Source organism: Boleophthalmus pectinirostris, unplaced genomic scaffold (assembly GCF_026225935.1).
Source record: "Boleophthalmus pectinirostris isolate CB_2022bp ecotype Guang Dong unplaced genomic scaffold, ASM2622593v1 HiC_scaffold_21, whole genome shotgun sequence".
Classification (NCBI taxonomy): Eukaryota; Metazoa; Chordata; class Actinopteri; order Gobiiformes; family Gobiidae; genus Boleophthalmus; species Boleophthalmus pectinirostris.
Genome location: NW_026571175.1, coordinates 30,919,398 through 30,938,856, shown reverse-complemented (window position 1 = coordinate 30,938,856; position 19,459 = coordinate 30,919,398). Strand labels below are relative to the sequence as shown.

Genomic DNA, 19,459 nt, shown 5'->3' with positions numbered 1-19,459 from the left:
GCTAAACCACTTCTTGTGCAAAGTTCATATGAAACACAAACATTTTAATCATCAAAACAGTGAAAATGTCAAATGTGTCGCATAAATGAGTTTACTTTCTCTAAACAAGCAACAAAACTGTAGCTCTGTAACAAAATAATCTGGTAAAATACACCAAAAAATACTCTTGGCGACATATCGATACAGCAGCCCATGATATCGATACTGTATCATCACATTAAACGATACGATATATTGAGATTTTGATATTTTTGCACACCCCGACAGTCCATCTCCTCTCCTTTTCACGCTCTTGCTCCTCCCTGTGTAAAGCGCCCATTGGCTCGGTCCTTAGTTTGCGCTGATTTGAAGGACAAAACAAAACACAAAGCAAAAATGAATCTAAATTAATGCTACATTGTCGGAGCAGACCTACTGCACAGAGCAAGCCTACTGCGATATGTGGGCTGAAGTTTGAAAAATAAAATGCTAAATAAAGCTGTTTGTCACGTCGTGCGCTTGGTTTGGTGGTTTGGTAAATGAGGCTAAATCTCACTGTAAAACCAGTAAGAGAATGTAACTCAAGTTAGGAATTTCAAAAAAACAGCTTAAGTAAAGTAGTTAAGTGAAGTAGTTTTGTGTAAAGTACCAGTAGAAGTTTTCTTACAGAAGGACTAAGTGAGCGTCCAAAAAAGCGGGCGCAGACTAGAGTGTTTCAGTGCAGTACAGTTTGCTTGGCCTGTTATAAGCCACATCAGAAAATCTAATAAATAATTCAAATCAGATAGATTGGAGATAGATTTATAAAAACTTTGATATAAATGTGCCAAAATAACTGTAAAATACAAATAAATGTAAAAACTGACAAAGATGTTTTCGATTTGGTCTCAGTGGTCTGTGGTCTTGGTCTTGTCTCGGTGTCGACCTTTAAAAGTCTTGGTCTTGTCTCGGTCTCTCAGAGGTCTTGGTCTCGGGTCTCTGTGGTCTCGGACAAGTCGTGGTCTTGATTAGTGCGGTCTTCACAGCAACACTAGAGCATATACTGGTGAATTGCCGATCATTTAGATAGGGCCTGGCCTTATTAACCCGAAATAGATGCCATAGTACACACAGTAAAAAAAAACAAAAAAACGCAGGGGCAAGGGGCGCCCGCTCCGCCTCTCGTACACCCTCCTCACCTTTTTCACTCTTGACCCGTTTTCATGCCTCTTTGGTTTGTGCTTGTACTTGTCTTTTGTTTGTTGAGACACTCAGTTTCTGTTAGTTTAGTTTAGTTCTGTTTTTGTCTTTTTAGTTGTCCCTCAATTTTGTTTGTGGGTTTATGTGGCATTATTTTGGAACACTGGTGATTTAGTTTTGTTTTATGTGTCCCTTAGTTTAGTCACTCGTTTTCTGTACAGACCTACGTGACTAATTTTTTGGCACAGAACTCCTTATATGTTAATCTTGTTTCCTAGTTTAGGTTATTTTGTTTATGTATTTTGGACTACTTTTGTTATTCTACCTTTTACAATCCAGTTTATTCAATTATTACTTTATTATTCAATTTTCCTTCTTGGTTTTTGTTACCTCCCTGACCCTAGTCGAACTGGGTCGTAACAGTCTCAGAATAATGTGTGTATATTGATTATTGCACGGATCGCTAAATCGTGACATTATCAAATTAATAGTAACACTAATGTCTTACACACTCAAAGCACCACACTGTGCTCTTTATTGATTCTCAGTGATGGTTAAATACTGACTGATCAAAGCAAGGCTGCAACAACTACAACTACGAAATGTCTTGCCTAAGGACACAACGACAAAACTTGATCCAAGCGGGAATCGACCCTCCGACCTTCAGGTTGGGGGACCACTGCTCTAATTGTGAGCGATGTATCAAGTGTCGTTTCTTGTATATAGTTGAGATTTTATATTTTATTTATTTTTATATTTTTTTATTTATTTATATATGTATTTATTTATATTTTATTATTTTATGTATTATTTTTATTTATTTATTATTTATTATTTATTTTATTTACTAGGGGTGTAAAGATATCCAAGTCTCATGGTACGATATTGTCACAGTCTGAACCTCACGGTACGATATTTATTGCGATATTTTGTGGACCCTAAACAAAACTGTATATAACTGTATGTAATATTCTACTTTTTCTTCTTAAAAGTCCTTGACGAGGCTTAATCCAAAGAACTAAGACTTAAAAGTGTTAGAACTGTTATTTCTTCTTGTAGTTTACACTGAAATGGAGCAAAGGATCATGGTTGATGTAGTTCCCTTTGTCTTTTTTTTTTTAGCTCTTGCTGCACCATAACTCTTAATTTAAGCAAAGAGACTTGTAATTCGATATATTGTGATGGTCCATGATATTATTGTGAAAACTTTGACAATACGATATCACAATATTTCGGTTATTGTTACATCCCTACTTATTTTTCTATTTTATTTTGACATATACTGTAGATTTATATACTTATGCCTTATTTGACCCCAGTCTCTTGGTATCTTTTTGCTACTTATTTAGATTTTATTATTACCATTTATAGTTTTTACTCTTTGTTATTATATTTTATTGTGATGTAAGGCTGTGCAATTAATTGAATTTTGATTGCGATTTCAAACGATCTCCAAACTCATATAATCGAGTTGAAATGATAAACCTTAGTTTATTTTGGGATATTTTTTATATAAACAAGTATATTTATTTTATTTTTTAAAGATAGAGATTGTAGAAGTGCTGGATATATAGTTTATTTTGGATACATTGATGTTTTTCTATGCTTTGTTTCATATTCAAAATATATTTTATTCATTTTATGTTTTATACACTGCAAAACTGTTCTAAGGTACATATTTGAGGCCTATATTTATTTTCAATTTGAACGTTTTGCGTAAATTATCAATAACAAAGTGAGTTTTTTTGAGAGAGAAATGCTGAATAAATGCATCGTGTAACTAAAAAAATAACAATTTGAATAATCGTGATTTCAGTATTGACGAATATAATAAAAATAATCACGATAATGATTTTTTCTGTAATTGAGCAGCCCTATTGTGACGTCTGAGCTACTGTGTCCAAATAATTTCCTTTGTGGATCAATAAAGTTTGTCTAAGTCGAAGTCTAAGTCACTAAAGAGACCCTGTGCTTACTGACCTGTCTGTAACTAAAGAATGAAGTACAAGTATCTGTCTCGTAGGTGAAAACTGACCGTGGGCTGAAGACTGACCATGGGCTGGCTCCTGCTCTCCCTCACTCTGCTGCTGGTGCTGTCAAGTTTAGTCCAGTGTGAACAGAAGAGAAGGAAAGGACCACGAGATGACAACCGTGTGCTGCTCAACGAAGCCAAAGGTTTGTCTCGAACTTTTAAAACGGCCCATGTCACGCTTAGAATCATGTTAGAATTAGGGGTGTCAAATTATCGCGTTAATTGCGATTAATTAATTACAGTCATATTTAGCGCGTTATGTTTTTTAATCGCATTTAATCTCATTTTTAATCTCTAACTTTAGTGTTTCTGTATGTGAGTTTCTTTATTATAAAACCTGTTTTTATGTGTTGTTGGGACAACAACAACACACACACACAAAACACATTTATAAATTTTTTTTATTTCGGTAATTCCACTCATTGTCGGAAACCCACACAAAACGCGCGCAGTAAGAGCGATGTAAACGTCATGTTAACGTTGGCGGCGTCAGTCGCACAATGGACGAGGTCGAAGAGCCAGTAGAACAGAGCAGCAGTGCACAGGGAAAAACACATTCGTGTCTTGGAAATTATTCTCCCGACGTGAAATATAAAAGAAAATAACAAATATAATATCGCCTACAACTTAAATGTCACTGGTGAAAACAACCTGCATAGACTCATGATGTCTGCACTACTGTCCTATAGTGACCTGCCACATGAGGGGACACACACACACAAACACACACAAACACACAAACACACACAAACACACAAACACAAACACACACAAACACAAACACAAACACACACCTTCATCATCGTCATTAACCTGAAAACGCGCGGACCACGTTTCCTTCCGTAGTTACTGCGCGGACACCGACGTGCTCCCGTGAGCCGCGTGTGGATCGTGTTTTCTCGCGTACGCGGCGTAAACCGAGATTCCTCCTGTGCGTCTCTAAACCAGAACTAACACCAAGACTAAAACCGGGACTAATCCAGTCCAGGATTAAACCAGGACTAAACCAGATCTAAACCAGGACTAAACCAGGTCTAAACCAGAACTAAAACCAGAACTAAACCAGGTCTAAACCAGAACTAAAACCAGGTCTAAACCAGGACTAAACCAGGACTAAACCAGAACTAACACCAGGACTAAAACCAGGATTAATCCATTCCAGGACTAAACCAGGATTAAAGTAGGACTAAAGCAGGTCTAAACCAGGACTAAAACAAGGACTAAAACCAGTGATCTCATATATAAAGCATTTCTCTATCAATAATATTTTTAATATGGTTAAGGAAAGACTGGACTTTTTATTGTCTTTAAGTAGACAAAAGTTATTATGTTCAGATTTCCTCGTCTTTGCTACTTTACAACAAACAGTTTCTTATTCATGGAGACTTGGGCTCAACAGCCAATTTGGAGAGATTTGTTAAACAATAAATGACTTTATAAAGTCACTTTTTTTTTAATCTATATCAGTCTTTTGATCTGCCACAATAATGTAATAATGAATTTAAATGAAAATACCTCAAATTGAAGGCTTTTCTCAGCAATTTTTAGGTGAGATTAAAATGAGATTAATTAGATTAATTAATTACAGATCATAATTAATTAATCTCTAAATGTTTTTAATCGCATGACAGCACTAGTTAGAATGTTGTTTCTTTATCACAAACAGACCTGGAGTTGTGTTTTGTTTCATTCACACAAACCCTGCAGATTCAGACTGAGTTCTTCTGACAATCAGAAAACACTCTGTTCCATGTTGTGATAATTTCAGCCCTGGCATTACCAATCTCTCCTGAATTAAAGGTAAAAAGTAGCTGTTAACTAGAAAATGACCCCTTCATGACATTACAAGGTGGAACAGAGCGTTTTGTACTTACCCAAATGTGTGTGAATGAAACAAAACACAACTCCAGGTCTGTTTTTGATGAGGAAACAACATTATAACATGTCTTAAAGCTCACAAGAAACTATTTTGTGTAATATAGGACCTGTAAACAAAAAATTGCCATACAGTTTTTTTGATTATTTTATTTACTTTGTCATTATTGCACTGAAAACTTAAAAAAAACAACAACATGTCCTTACTATGAGTGGGCTTGCATCTCCACAACACGACCCTGACATTTTTAATCTGTGTATCATTTGTTCATTTGTTTTTTCAAAATAAAACCAAGAATAAGAAAATGAAAAAATCTACCTTTTTTTTTTTTTTTTTTTCATTATTTTTCTCCAAAACCAAAATGAAAAAACAGATAAAGATTCTTTTTCTCTGTTTTCGATTTTGTGTTTAAATGAAGAATGGAAAAAAGGGTAACGGTTCAGACCTGGTTAAGTCCTGTTTTAGTCCTGGTTTAGTCCTGTTTTAGTCCTGGTTTAGTCCTGTTTTAGTCCTAGTTTAGTCCTGTTTTAGTCCTGGTTCAGTCCTGGTTCAGTCCCGTTTTAGTCCTGGTTTAGTCCTGGTTCAGTCCTGGTTCAGTCCCGTTTTAGTCCTGGTTCAGTCCTGGTTCAGTCCTGGTTCAGTCCCGTTTTAGTCCTGGTTCAGTCCTGGTTCAGTCCCGTTTTAGTCCTGGTTTAGTCCTGGTTCAGTCCTGGTTCAGTCCTGGTTCAGTCCCGTTTTAGTCCTGGTTTAGTCCTGGTTCAGTTCTGGTTTAGTCCTGTTTTAGTCCTGTTTTAGTCCTGGTACAGTCCTGGTTCAGTCCTGGTTCAGTCCCGTTTTAGTCCTGGTTTAGTCCTGGTTCAGTTCTGGTTCAGTCCCGTTTTAGTCCTGTTTTAGTCCTGTTTTAGTCCTGGTACAGTCCTGGTTCAGTCCGTATGCGGCGCAAAAGTCTGGCAGCGCAGTTTAAGTCACGAAAGCTGAAAAAACAAATCGTTATCTGTTTTTTCATTTTGGTTTTGGAGACAAATAATGAAGAAAATAGTTTTTTTTTTGTCCGTTTTCTTATTTTTGGTTTTATTTTGAAAAGTGAATGAATGAATGATGAATTATTTTTTGTTGCCTGTGCTCTTACTGTTTTAAAAAAAATGAATTTCAATCACAACTGAGCCTGAGCAGCTGAGTCTCATTCTCAGTTTATGGACAGGCCTCGTGTTAAAACTCAGAACCTCCAGGATTCCCTCACTGAGCTCCAGGCCCATTAACCCTCTTTAACCTGTTGGCAGTCCTGATGTGCCCGCTGGAGGTCCTGTTCATGGTGGACAGCTCAGAGACGGCCAGAGGAGCCCTGTTTGAGCGTCAGAAGGACTTCATCTCCAGCCTGAGCTCTGGCCTGGTGCAGCTCCAGTCTGTGGGCTGGAGGATGAGGGTGAGGCTCGCTGCTCTTCAGTTCAGCAGCTCAGTGTCTCTGGAGCACAACTTCAGGGACTGGCAGGACGTGGACGTGTTCCAGAGCAGAGTCGCCTCCATGAAGTTCATCGGACACGGCTCCTACTCGGCCTATGCCATTTCCAATGCCACCAAGGTATGAGCACCGCTGCTGTCGAATCTGCTCTTAAAGAGGAGGATTACACTGCTGTGGGGTATTGACAGTTTAAAACAGAACATCACACATAAAATCACCGTGTCACCTTTTATTGTTTGAAAATGCTATATTTACCGATAATATATAAAAATGTTAAATTTGTTTCAGTTTTGGATTTATTGCTGTGAGTCCCCCTCCTTTCACTCTCCTTCAGAGTGTGATGATTTTTTTTTTTTGGCATATCGCCCGTCGTTGGCTTCAAACTGAAGCTTTGATACAAAAACACAAAAGTAAAGATTTATGACTTTATAACAAATGGTACCAAAGTCTCCCTGTGCTGGTAAACATTAAAATGATTAATTCTCTGTCTAAACAAAAAAACATCTGTTTTATTTACTTCATAATTCTATTTGTCTCTTGTCATTAATGCAATTTTTTACATTTTGACTGACATCACATAAATGTATCATGTTGGATCCTGGTCTCTTGGCTGGAGCTTCTGGTCCCTCAGGTTTGGAGGGGCCTGTGTCCAATAATCAGATCTGTGCTCTTGGCTGCAGATTTATCTGACACGTCTGTATGTTTGCCTGTGATAAACTGCACAGTGTGTGTGATGTAATATAAAACATACAAATGTATGTAATATGTGTAAACTGTGTGTCAGGTGTTTGTGCGTGAGACGTCTCCCAGCAGCCTGCGGGTGGCAGTACTGATGACCGACGGCACAGATCATCCCCGCAGCCCCAGTGCTGTGTCTGCTGCTGCTGAGGCCAAACAGCACAACATCAGAGTGTTCACTGTGCGTCTGTCCTCTGGGCCCCGGGACGGGCCCCTGGGCACCAGGCTGCGCTCTATCGCCAGTGCCCCCCCACAGCAGCACGTGCTCAGCCTCATGGACGAGCAGCTCAGAGACAGGCTGCTCTCAGAAATGGTCAGTTCTATGAACTTAAAGGTTCTATATTATGCAAAATTGACTCTTGTGAACTTTAAGCTCTGTTATAATGTTGTTACCTTCTCAAAAAACAGACCTGGAGTTATGTTTTGTTTTATTCACGCATGTTTGAGTAATTCTTTATTATTATATCTCCAAAGCTCAAAATGTTCCGTTCCACCTTGTGATGTCATGAAGCTCTATTTTTCAAGTGAACAGCTCCTTGTACCTTTAGTTCAGGGGCAATGGGTAATTCCACTGCTGAAATTATCCAAATGATTCTAGTGATAGTGTATGGAATTTTAAAAAACACAGTGGAGCTTTTCCTGTACTACCACATGACATCACAAGGTGGAACAGAGTATTTTCAGTTTGAGAGAAGAATTCGGCTACATGTGTGAATGAAGCAAAACACAACTCCAGGTGTGTTTGTGATGAGGAAACAACATTGTAACATAGATCAGAAAATAGTGTAAAAGGCAGTTTAATGCTGCTGTAGTATCACATCGTGCACTAAAGGTTTCGTGGCACCAAATGCTCTGTATCTTCTCACTAACATCTTTTAAGTGTTTATGAACATTTTCAATATTAGTTTTCAAAGGTACCCTCAGCTACAGCCTTTAAAATGCTTGGTTGCTTTGTGCAAACAGTGATTTTGTCTTGTTTATTTATTTATTTTTTTTCCTTACAGAATTCGATAGTAAAAGCTGGGGTAAGTCCAAAAACATTCACATCTTACAGAGTTTTTATTCCTCGTACTATCTTCATAATGTGTGTGTTTAGTGTCCACAGCCCAAGTCCTGTCTGTGTGACAAGGGCGAGAGGGGCCATCCTGGAAGTCCAGTAAGTCTCATTATATTCACTCACTTCATATTTAATCTTTACCTTGTTTTTAAAGTAATACTGTATTTTTCGAACTATAAGGCGCACTTAAAATCCCTTCATTTTCTCAAAAATCGACAGTGCGCCTTATAATCTGGTGCACCTTATGTATTAATTCTGGTTGTGTTTAGTGACCTCGAACTGATTTTATATGGTACACGGTGCTCAAAAATCTGTCAAAATGTTTTAGTATGAGTTTGGTAAGTTACAAAGCCCAACTTCTTGATAGATTGTCAGAGCATTACGGTTACTGTAGTCACACATACATACGTACACATATAATCCACTGAGTTGTGTCCTTTAGTCCGACAGAAGCGGAACTGCATCAGTGCACAAGGAAAGAGCTGTTTTTTCAGCACTTATAGTTTAGGCAAATGAGCCATGTGGTTTTAAGTTTTGTTTCTGTAAAACGTAAACAAATGTGCACAAAGCTGCATTAAACACATTATTACTCAATGTATATTTGAGTCGTCCTCGTAGGAAGTTAAAAAACTTAAATGATCCACCCACATTCACATTCATAATACACATTCACCAAAACAGGGAGGCAACGCCGGGCGAATTACGACAAGATCGTGGACGCCTGGGCTAAGGATCAGTCTCAAGTGTCGTCCGTTTATTTCGCTTAATGCGCCTTATAATCCGGTTCGCCTTATAGTCCGAAAAATACGGTAATAGTACTTTTGAAAGGTTGTCAAATGTTTTTAATATCAGTTAATTATTTTCACATTTCTTCTTTCCAAATGAATGCTCAGATTTCAAATTGTAGATTTATTGAAATATTACACTTGCACAGGAACAGTTCTAACTTTAAACCGGTAGATAAATTATGGCTAAAATTAAGCTGAGTTGAAAGTAATGTTACGGTACTTTACTTGATGATAGTAGCAGGGGCTCTGTTACCGTGGTGACCTCTGGAGCACATGCACATGTTTCTCACCCATGTGTAAGTGTAGCCTGAGAGCACTGAGCCTCTGTGTGGAGCTGCGTGTTGTAAACCTGTCACCATAACAATTACTGTATATACTGTATGTAAGTATAGATGATAAACGATAATGCTGAAACTTCTTTATAACACTAATGACACAATAGCTCCACTTAAAACCACAAAAGCTATTCTAAATCTACCTTTAGTACTTTGTTTTCATCTGTAATGAGTCGTAGAAGTTCTTAATTCAACCGTCTGTGGCTCAAAGCTGATCATATAGGCGTATAGTATACTGTGGAACAGGACTGTATGGACTTATGTGTGAACTTTTTTATTATAATGGAACATTTTATTGTAAATTATGCCAGCTTGGACCCCAGGAAGAATAGTCTACCTGAGTAAAGACTAATGTCGATCCAATAAATAGCCAAAAAAATACAAAAAAATTCACATTAGTGCAAAGAAAATGTGCACATGATAAGTACTGCCCCCCGTGGAGCAGAGTGGAGCAGAGTGGAGCTGAGTGGAGCTGTGTGGTGCAGAGTGGAGTTGTGAGGAGCTGAACAAAGCTGTGAGGAGCTGTGGAGCTGTGTGCAGAGTGGAGCTGAGTGTGTGCAGAGTGGAGCTGAGGGAGCAGAGTGGAGCTGAGTGGAGCTGTGTGGAGCAGAGTGGAGTTGTGAGGAGCTGAACAAAGCTGTGAGGAGCTGAGTCAAGCTGTGTGGAGCTGCGTGGAGCTGAACGAATCTGTGAGGAGCTGTGTGGAGCTGAACGAAGCTGTGAGGAGCTGAACGAAGCTGTGAGGAGCTGTGTGGAGCTGAACGAAGCTGTGAGGAGCTGTGTGGAGCTGAACGAAGCTGTGAGGAGCTGTGAGGAGCGAAGCGAATGTGTGGAGCTGTGTGGAGCTGTGTGGAGCTGAATGAAGCAGTGAGGAGCTGAACGAAGCTGTGTGGAGCTGAGTCAAGCTGTGTGGAGCTGTGAAGCTATGAGGAGCTGTGTGGAGCTGAACGAATCTATGAGGAGCTGTGTGGAGCTGAACGAATCTGAGGAGGAGCTGTGTGGAGCTGAACGAAGCTGTGTGGAGCTGTGTGGAGCAGAGTATGGAGCTGTATGGAGCTGGAGCTGAGTGGAGCTGTATGGAGCTGGAGCTGTGTGGAGCTGCGCAGAGGTCAGAGGTCAGGATTAGGCTGTAGTCCTGGTTTGTTTTGCACGCGGGTCACAGACAGGTCACTCTCGCTGCTCCACTAAAGAGGCACGGTTGATCTGGGTCTGATTCTGTGGCATACTTTGATGCAGGGGAAACCAGGCGAGCCCGGATCAGATGGCCCTCCAGGTCCAAAGGGCTCTCGCGTAAGTCTTTTGTTCCCCAAATCCTCTGTTGGTAACACAGTGAATGCTTGAACAGTGTGAACAGAGCTTTGACGGGATTTCTGGTCTGGTTGTTCCACACAGGGGGAGCCAGGTATCAACGGAAGGCCTGGAATGGAAGGTCTGGAGGTAAACTACTGGACATCTCAAAGGTGCACTGTGTAACTTTTCTGGTGGACGGTCCGTTACCTCCTCGTCTAGATGGAGATGTCGTTGCTTTGTCCATAATGCTCCCCTTTATTGCATTAAACTAAACAAGATTCTAAACTGAGACACACTCGGGTTGGGATGTTTGGTTTAAATAAAATTGTGAAAAGAGCGTGGAACATTGTGCGTTCTCATGTCAGTCATAATCTGAGGAACTTCTGATGCTGCTTTTTTTGTTTTATCATCATTTGCAAATTGATTATTTTGACTAAAAAATGACAATTTATGCTCCTCTTTACTGTTGGCAGGGATTAGATTAGTCAAAAATTGTGATTGTCCTGGTTTAGAGTTGATGTAATCCTGGTTTAATCTTAATTCAGTCCTGGTTTAGATCAAATTGGTCAAAAATAGGGACACCTGGAACATTTCTTGTATAAAACTGGGCCAAATCGATTGTTTTGTATAAATCTGCTGGGACAGGGGACACAGGGCTCAAAACTGGGACTGTTACCGGGTAAATATTCATGTCTGGTCACCCTTTTTTTAAGAAATAAAAGCACCTGTAATTGAATAAATGCAAGATAGATCAAATTTAGTGCTACAGTGGAACATTTCTAACCAGGCTGGTGCAACCTAGTGCCTCCACTGAATTTCATTTCTCTCCAGCGACTAGGTCAGGAATCAAAATACGCTAGATGGTTGACAAGAACCCCGGAAGTGTGAATCCGGGCACCAGCCAATCAGCAAAGAGCCATATATTCTGTGTTGTTAAGGATTCCCGAGATTGAGGATTTAAAGCCGGAACAAAGAGAATGTTTGGTGAATTTTATCAAGAGGAATGACGTTATTGCTCTTTTTCCTATAGGATTTGGGAAAAGCTTAATATACCAGTTAGCCCAGTTAGATTAGATTGGTTAAATGAAAAAAGTACCCACCTACTGTCGCGCAAACGAATTCTAATGGTCAGACGGTTTCTATGAAGTGAAACCGGCTGATGAATCAGGCTAGTGTTAGATCAAACTGGTCAAAAATAGGGACAACTGGGACATTTCTTATATAAAACTGGGATAAATCTGCTGGGACAGGGGACACAGGGCTCAAAACTGGGACTGTTCCTGAGTAAATAAGGACATCTGGTCACCCTTTTTAAAAAAACAAAAAAAAAAACACCTGTAATAAATATAATAAATGCAAGATAGATCAATTTAATGCTACTTTGGAACATTTCAGGCAAAGCAATAACATCTCCATGGGGAAAAAAATGAGATGCCAGGAAAGTTACAATGCACCTTTCCTTTGTTTTATATTTACATTTGTTTTGGACATTATTAGATTATTTTCACGGCGTGTTATTGATACTCTGCAGCTGATGTATTAACGTTCCCTGGGGGTGTGAATCAAACTGTAGGCACTGCTCTGTCTGAAGCTCAAATTAGACTTAAATCTGAGTTTTATTTTAACACAATCTGAGCAGAAAGAACTAAACTATAACAGATGAGATGATTTTTGCTGTTAAAGTCTCTCACACATAAAATTACAGTTTTTCAGTTAGTCGCTCTCACTTTTTTGTCGAAAATAAACTCCTAAACACACTCGTATTGATCACAGGCTCCTGAAAACGTGCTGCTTAAATCTGTTTTGTTGTGTTTTCTGACAAGCTTAAAACTTTTTCGATAACATTTGCTCATATGTGCATTGTGTCATCATGGTAAGGGCTAAACATTCCACCATTAGACATACATGTAGAACACCCCCAGCATGATATCACTGCAAAATATCAATAGCTGGATGCAGAGGTGGAGAGTAGCCAAAAATTGCACTCATGTAAGTGTAATTTTACTTGAAAATAATGTTACTAAAGTAGAAATATGAAGAGAACAAAAGAGAGTAACTGTCGGGACATAACACCTGATTTACAGTTTTTGAAGTTGATGTAATTTGAAGGACAAAACGTTAAATAATCCACAAAATCTGCTGTTTTCAAAGGATAGACACAAAAATGAGAAAAAAAAACAACTACATTATGAACATCTGAAGGAGCGATGCAAGAAGCACAAATGTTCAAATCATTTCACATTCTCAACATGAAGTTTTTGTCACTTGTAGATTTACTCGCAGTGGGAATAGTATCCAAAAGTTACTCCAATAAAATGTTACACAAGTAGGAGTAAAAGTATGCTGCTAGAAAAGTATCATTTAAGTCAAAGCGTTACTCAAGTGAATGTGATCTACCCACGTCTCGTTAGGATGTAGGTGAAGCTGAGCGAATACATAAATAATACTATAATTGTATGTGTTCCTGTCCTTAGGGTCGGCCTGGCAGCAAAGGAGAAAAGGTATGTATATAATAAACCTATGTTATGCCGTTTCTATAGCAACGGTAAACGCCTGCAGATCTTTGTTGGACTGGGAGTTTGGACCAGTGCCACATTATAGGGCCGATATTACGCAAAAATTGACTCGTGTGAGTGTTTAGGCATGTTATAATGCTCTTACCTCATCAAAAACGTACCTGGAGTTGTGTTTTGCTTCATTCACACATGCTTGAGTAACTTTTTATTATGAGTCTGTCTACATCTCCATAGCTCAAAATGCTCTGTTCGACTTTGGGGTGTCGTGAAACGGTAGTTTTCCACATAACAGCTACAGAGAAAGACTAAAGATTAGCAATTCCTTTTTTTTTTCCATTTGTATTGTATTGTCTTTTCACAATGTGGATTTACATGATAATTAGGACAATCAAAGTAATTTACAAGTTGTCCATTTTAAGTCAAATCTGAATGTCCAATGTCCATAGTTTGGCAATTCCACGTTTCTCATTCCTACTTACACAAACTGTAATATAATTTTCATAAGAACAAGTCATAAAAAAAACCAAAAAAACATTGTAGCTTTAAACCGGGGTGTAACTTCAGTCTTTGTTATCTACACAAAGTCAGATCTATGTTGTTTAATATGATGTAACCATTCTTTACAAATTTTCTTAAATTTATGACCTTCCAATCTAAGTGAGACGGTGAGTTTTTCCATATTATAAATACTTAATATTATATCAAACCACTCTTCTATTTTAGGCCTCCGATCACTCGATTACTCGCCAACAACATCATTCTTAACATTTTATAATCTTCCCATCTTTTTAAATTCAGAATATCAATTATACCAAGATACATCATTTCAAAAGTCATTGAAATATTGATTTTAAAGACCTCATCCATCACTTTTTAAAATACTTTTTATATGTGGAAGTTATCCGCCCTATCTGCGCCACAGGATCTCCAACATTTGGTATCCCAACCTTTTCAGTATTCTTCCAGTCATACTCCCTCCAAAAAAAAGAGTCAGTGGTTTTCCATTGGTATTCGTTAATTTCTACCCATCCCTCATTTGACATCTTAATATTTGCCTCCCTTTCCCATAAAGACTGGCAATTCCAGGGCTGAAATGATCCATAGGTGATAAGAAGTCAGTCTAAATATGCAAGGTTTGTGTTTTTAAACGTGTGTGAATGAAACAAAAACAACTCCAGGTCTGTTTTTGATGAGGAAACATTATAAAAGATGAGAAAATAGCTTAAAATGGGCCCTTTAAAATGTCTTGTTCCAGGGCGAGCGAGGTGACTGTGGGGCCCCTGGTAAAAAAGGACAACAGGTGAGACTCTGGTGTATGTTTTTATCCTAAAAGGTTTCACTGTAATAACCTTCTGTGATTATATTTGTAGGGAACAAGTGGAGCTCCAGGTCCTCCAGGTCCTAAAGGAGAGAAGGTGATAATTAAAGCTTTGTGACATGTTTCTGTATGAGTCACTGACGCACCGCTGTGGAGAATGTAACAAACTTAAATCTGTCTGAGAGGTTAAGGACCCAGGATTAGTTCTACAGAGCCCACTTGGACTGGTCAGGGGGGACACAGTGAAGAGACGGAACAGGCATTTTCTCTTTTCATGACACCACAAGAAGGGATAAACATTTAAATATGAATTCAAACTTCTATTTACAGTATCACATTATTGATATGATACTTCCAAATGCTCAAAGGGGGTGACTGTGCACTTCCAGCTCTGAATGGACTCACACTGCTGTTAAAAACACTGATAAGACCGACTGTGGTGGGAACCATAGTGTCTGTGTGTGTCTCTGTGCCTGTGTTTGTGTATTTCTGTGTGTGTCTGTGTGTGGAGGTCATGTCTGGGGCCAGCGTTCAGTGTTGAGTTTTGTATCAGCATCAGCGCTCACACGATCACTGTCCACTTCCCTGTGAGCGGTCAGGGCTTCTGACCTTCTGCACATGAGGAATGTGAGCTGTGGATTAGGCCTGATCCTGGTGCAGCTCTTCACAACTGTGTCCCAAACTGTGTCCCACGGCCACTGGGACCCCCCCACAGTGTCCCACAGCATTATCACAGGACAGGGGGCTGCTTATCCATCCTTTACCTTTGGCGAGTCATGTCCCCATCAGCCTAATTCAACTTAACCCAATTCACCCTGATTCAGCGCAGTAATGAGCCTCTGACTGCTGTGCATCTTGTCTTACTGGGCTGTTGTTTGTTTCATTGTCTGTTAACACACAAGTGCATTTGACAGATTTGAATGATTCTCAAATTTATACTTAATCTGGTGGGATAATACTTGTGTCAAGAAGCAATTTTGTGAAGAAAAGTTGAAAAGTTTGGCACAAATGACACACAAGAAACACGTTTTCGATTTTAACTGAGTTTAATAAAATTAGTCTAATCTGACATAGACACTTCACACATTTCACTACCCTTGATTGACAGAGAGATTATGTTAATATTGAAATTATTCTAGTGATTTCAGTCTTGCTGGTTTGCTGTTTAACAAGTCAATTATCAGCCTTGCCAGCAGAGGGCGGCAGAGACTTTCCAGGCGCTATTAATGTCAGTAAAGATAAAATTGTACTTCTGGCAAGTAATTAACGGTTTATTTATTTGTCTTTTTGTAGGGGGCCAAGGGGGGCACTGGAGACCAGGGCCCAGAGGGGCCAGTGGGATTCAAGGTAATAACACAAGTGTAATATTTATGATGTGTTTGTGGTTCAGTGTTACTTATATCCATGTTCTGTATCCATCTGTAAAGGGAGAGCGAGGGGCAAGGGGAGTGCCCGGTCCTCCAGGAGACAATGGTGTGGGTTACCCTGGTCCAAAGGTAAGAGCTTTTAGTCACAGAAGAGCTCTGTCTTGTGAATTGAATGACTGGACTCCCTTTGTTTTTAGGGTGACAAAGGAAACCAGGGCAGAGCAGGGCCACAGGGGCCGATGGGACTGGGAGAGCCGGGCACCCCTGTAAGTGTACAGAGTGCAAAGTGGAAATACACTTCTTTAAATAACACATGAGTTTGTTCTGTTTAGGGCCCAGCTGGTCCTCCAGGCATGCAGGGCGCTCCAGGTTTTCCCGGTGAAGGTCTGCCTGGACCAAAGGTAGACTATTGTGTCTCTGTCTCTGTCACTCAGAGTGTTAGATCAAAACTGGAGTATTACTGTGTTATCTGTGCCCTCACAGGGTGACAGGGGCTATGAGGGCCCCAAGGGCACTCGCGGGCCCCATGGAGTTGGCTCTAAAGGTGATAAGGTGAGCTCCTGGCTTTTATCAGTGTAACTTTACATGTGAAGGAGTCCAGAGTGTAACAGGCCTCTCTTACCTCCAGGGGAACATTGGAGCCCCAGGACTACCAGGTTTGATGGGCTTTCCTGGAGCAGGTATACAGGGAGACAAGGTGAGCCTGTCAGGTGCATCAGGTGTTTATTCTCTATGGTACTGTATATTTACTTTATATTTATCTCAGGGGGACCAAGGACCCATTGGGCCCACTGGACCGAGAGGCCCTCCTGGACTTGGCATCATTGGTCCAAAGGTAAGATCAGGACTCAGTGTTGGTGTTTTCTACTGTTACTTGAAAGCGGCTTTGTGCTGTGTTTTCAGGGAGACCAAGGCTTTCCTGGTGAGCCAGGGCTGCAGGGAGAGCGAGGAGTGGGTGAACCTGGGCCAAAGGTGGGTCTGACAGAAGTTACATCTGTGCCAAGCTTAAGGGGCTCAAACTGAACACTGTGTTTCAGGGAGAAGAAGGACCAGAGGGGGCGGCTGGGATCCCAGGGATTCCTGGAGAGGACGGAGCAGTTGGAGCCAAGGTCAGATCCAGTATCTTCAGTTTTTACGCTCAAGGTTCATTTTAGTGGGACTCAGAGGTGATGTGTATTTTTTCTTTCCTGAAGGGAGAGATGGGTGTACCAGGACCGCGAGGAACTGAGGGGGCACCTGGAAAAGGAATCCCGGGAGAAAAGGTATCACTAAGTCTTGTACACAAAAAAAAAAAAAAAATCCCCTAAAGTCTTAACTCTGCTCCAAACCACATGACTTTACTGACTGAGGACTGACTGATCATTGACCATTACAAAAAATAATTGGCTTATTATGAAGTGCTCCAAACAAAAGTGTGGCTTGTGCTTGTTCACAGGGAGACCAGGGGGACCGAGGAGCCAGAGGATTACCAGGACCCCCCGGACCAGTGGGACCTGCAGGGGCCAAGGTATACAGCTCTGCCTGGGCCCTGGACTGTGCTCTTCTTCTATGTTTAAACATCTCAATTCTTATCAATGGCCTTGGAGCATAACTGCCTTAGTCATTTTTGGGACAAATTGTGTTATTTGGATAATTCTCCTCTCCAGACCCTCCTGCATCTGTAGGTGTCACTGACTCCATCCTCGGGCCAATCAGGACGATTTTTACATCAAAAAACACTTCTTGACTCTGGTGGTTTGTGTGCCATAGAAACACAGTGAGGACAATTGTTTTAAGATGGAGTAAACTTTGTTTCAACAGCAACAGCCCATATCTGCTGAGACAAAACAATGTTAAAACACATTTTTAATATTTAGAAAAGTTTTGGGAATTATTTATTTCACTACTTAGACTGTACAGTAAAACCACCTGTGTGTTTTTTCTGTTATAACATGGTCATATGGCTTTAATTATTCACACTTGTTTAAAACTCATGACAGTAGTCAAACAAATATTCAACCATTTTCATAAAAAACTGTACATATAAAAAAAAAATCTTGAAAAATTACTTTTTTATGCCATGAGACTGACAAATGCATTTCATTGGAATACTCAGTGATATATAAACAATTAATGTAGATATTTTTGTTTAGGGGGAACCTGGGAGCCAGGGGATGGTGGGGCTCTCTGGTGCTCCGGGCCGTGGGGTCCCAGGACCAAAGGTAACTTCTGTTTTACTTTATGAATTTCCACACTCTAAGAACAACAACAATATTCAGTTATTACATAAGAGGCAGATGCTGACATTGACCATCACTTCAAGATTACGCTGTTCTCTGATCTATGTTGTAATGTTTTTTCCTCGTTTCCACCTTGTGATGTCATGTGGTATTACAGGAAGTGCTCTACTGTGTTTTTAAAATCCATACACCTTCACTAGAATCATTTGGATTATTTTATGTGATATAGGACCTTTAAAAACGTTTAAAGGCCTGTATATTTTGTGACTGTACATTGTGATGGTCTTGAAATGTCGTCCACACAGGGAGACCAGGGCTCAGTGGGCCCAGCGGGGCCTGTGGGGGAGCCGGGAGTTGGAATCATGGGACCAAAGGTAAAAGAAGGGGAGCATACAGTCTCTGTTCTTTGGATAAAATGAAGTTTTCCCATAGGCAAAATGCTTTTACAAAATACTGAATACCCAGTGTATTTTGTATTCTGCTACATGGTCCAATCAGAGCACTGTAATCTGAATTCACAAGCATGAGCAGCTCTGGGTTTATTTGATTAAAAGGGTCTGGGTGATTTCAGTAACTCTGGTATTTGTCTTTGTAAAACTTTAAATTGTGAACATTTCTTTTACAATGAAGCCATCATAATGACAGAGTGCACGATGTTATGGACTGAATAATTCACACAAGTGAAGCAGTCTAAGTTCATGACTCCAAAGCCTGAACTCTAAACTGTGTTTCAGGGAAACAAAGGCAGCCCTGGGCCTGTGGGGCCTGCTGGGGAGAAGGGTGAGGGTCTGCCTGGAGCCCCGGTAAGAACAGCTTCAGACCACCTGTCCTAAAGCTAATGCTAATGCTAATACTAATACTAAGTGTGTCTGTGCTAGGGGCTGCCTGGATTACCTGGGATACAAGGAGACATGGGCGCAGAAGGGAGAGGGCTGCCTGGATCTAAGGTGGCCTATACTAACTCCTCCCATGTGAACAGATGACAGAAAGTGACTTTTATTTTGGTATAATTTCCCTTTCAGGGGGACAGAGGGTTACCAGGGGTTCCAGGGCCGATTGGTCCTCCTGGGATTGGTCTTTTTGGACCAAAGGTCAGTCTGTGTATGATTGTTTTTCTAAAGCTTTTCAATTGCTAATGATAATTATGTGAACATGTTGTTGCTCTGTATGCAGGGCTCCTCTGGACAGCCTGGACCTCCAGGGATGCCTGGGCATCCAGGAGAAGGGATCCAGGGCCCTAAGGTAATGAGAGACCAGGACAGAGCCTTTCATTCCACTGTCACAGACCTTTATTTGTTTTACAATC

The 19,459-nt window shown here is 40.2% G+C and overlaps 1 protein-coding gene across 1 annotated transcript in view; it reads left to right on the top strand.

Moving 5' to 3' along the window:
- Positions 1–3,155: 3,155 nt before the first annotated feature.
- Positions 3,156–19,459, top strand: part of col28a1a (collagen, type XXVIII, alpha 1a) — a 21,388-nt gene continuing 5,084 nt past the window's right edge. Inside the window, exons 1-28 of the mRNA XM_055157107.1 lie at positions 3,156–3,160; positions 3,206–3,333; positions 6,347–6,645; positions 7,310–7,576; positions 8,268–8,288; positions 8,360–8,419; positions 10,680–10,733; positions 10,836–10,880; positions 13,208–13,234; positions 14,505–14,549; positions 14,620–14,664; positions 15,861–15,914; positions 15,995–16,063; positions 16,132–16,200; positions 16,267–16,335; positions 16,418–16,486; positions 16,563–16,631; positions 16,701–16,769; positions 16,838–16,906; positions 16,972–17,043; positions 17,128–17,196; positions 17,370–17,441; positions 18,067–18,135; positions 18,459–18,527; positions 18,888–18,956; positions 19,032–19,100; positions 19,176–19,244; positions 19,327–19,395. Of these exons, the coding sequence (XP_055013082.1) occupies positions 3,156–3,160; positions 3,206–3,333; positions 6,347–6,645; positions 7,310–7,576; positions 8,268–8,288; positions 8,360–8,419; positions 10,680–10,733; positions 10,836–10,880; positions 13,208–13,234; positions 14,505–14,549; positions 14,620–14,664; positions 15,861–15,914; positions 15,995–16,063; positions 16,132–16,200; positions 16,267–16,335; positions 16,418–16,486; positions 16,563–16,631; positions 16,701–16,769; positions 16,838–16,906; positions 16,972–17,043; positions 17,128–17,196; positions 17,370–17,441; positions 18,067–18,135; positions 18,459–18,527; positions 18,888–18,956; positions 19,032–19,100; positions 19,176–19,244; positions 19,327–19,395 (2,160 nt within the window). The remainder of the gene's footprint in view (positions 3,161–3,205; positions 3,334–6,346; positions 6,646–7,309; positions 7,577–8,267; positions 8,289–8,359; positions 8,420–10,679; positions 10,734–10,835; positions 10,881–13,207; positions 13,235–14,504; positions 14,550–14,619; positions 14,665–15,860; positions 15,915–15,994; positions 16,064–16,131; positions 16,201–16,266; positions 16,336–16,417; positions 16,487–16,562; positions 16,632–16,700; positions 16,770–16,837; positions 16,907–16,971; positions 17,044–17,127; positions 17,197–17,369; positions 17,442–18,066; positions 18,136–18,458; positions 18,528–18,887; positions 18,957–19,031; positions 19,101–19,175; positions 19,245–19,326; positions 19,396–19,459) is intronic.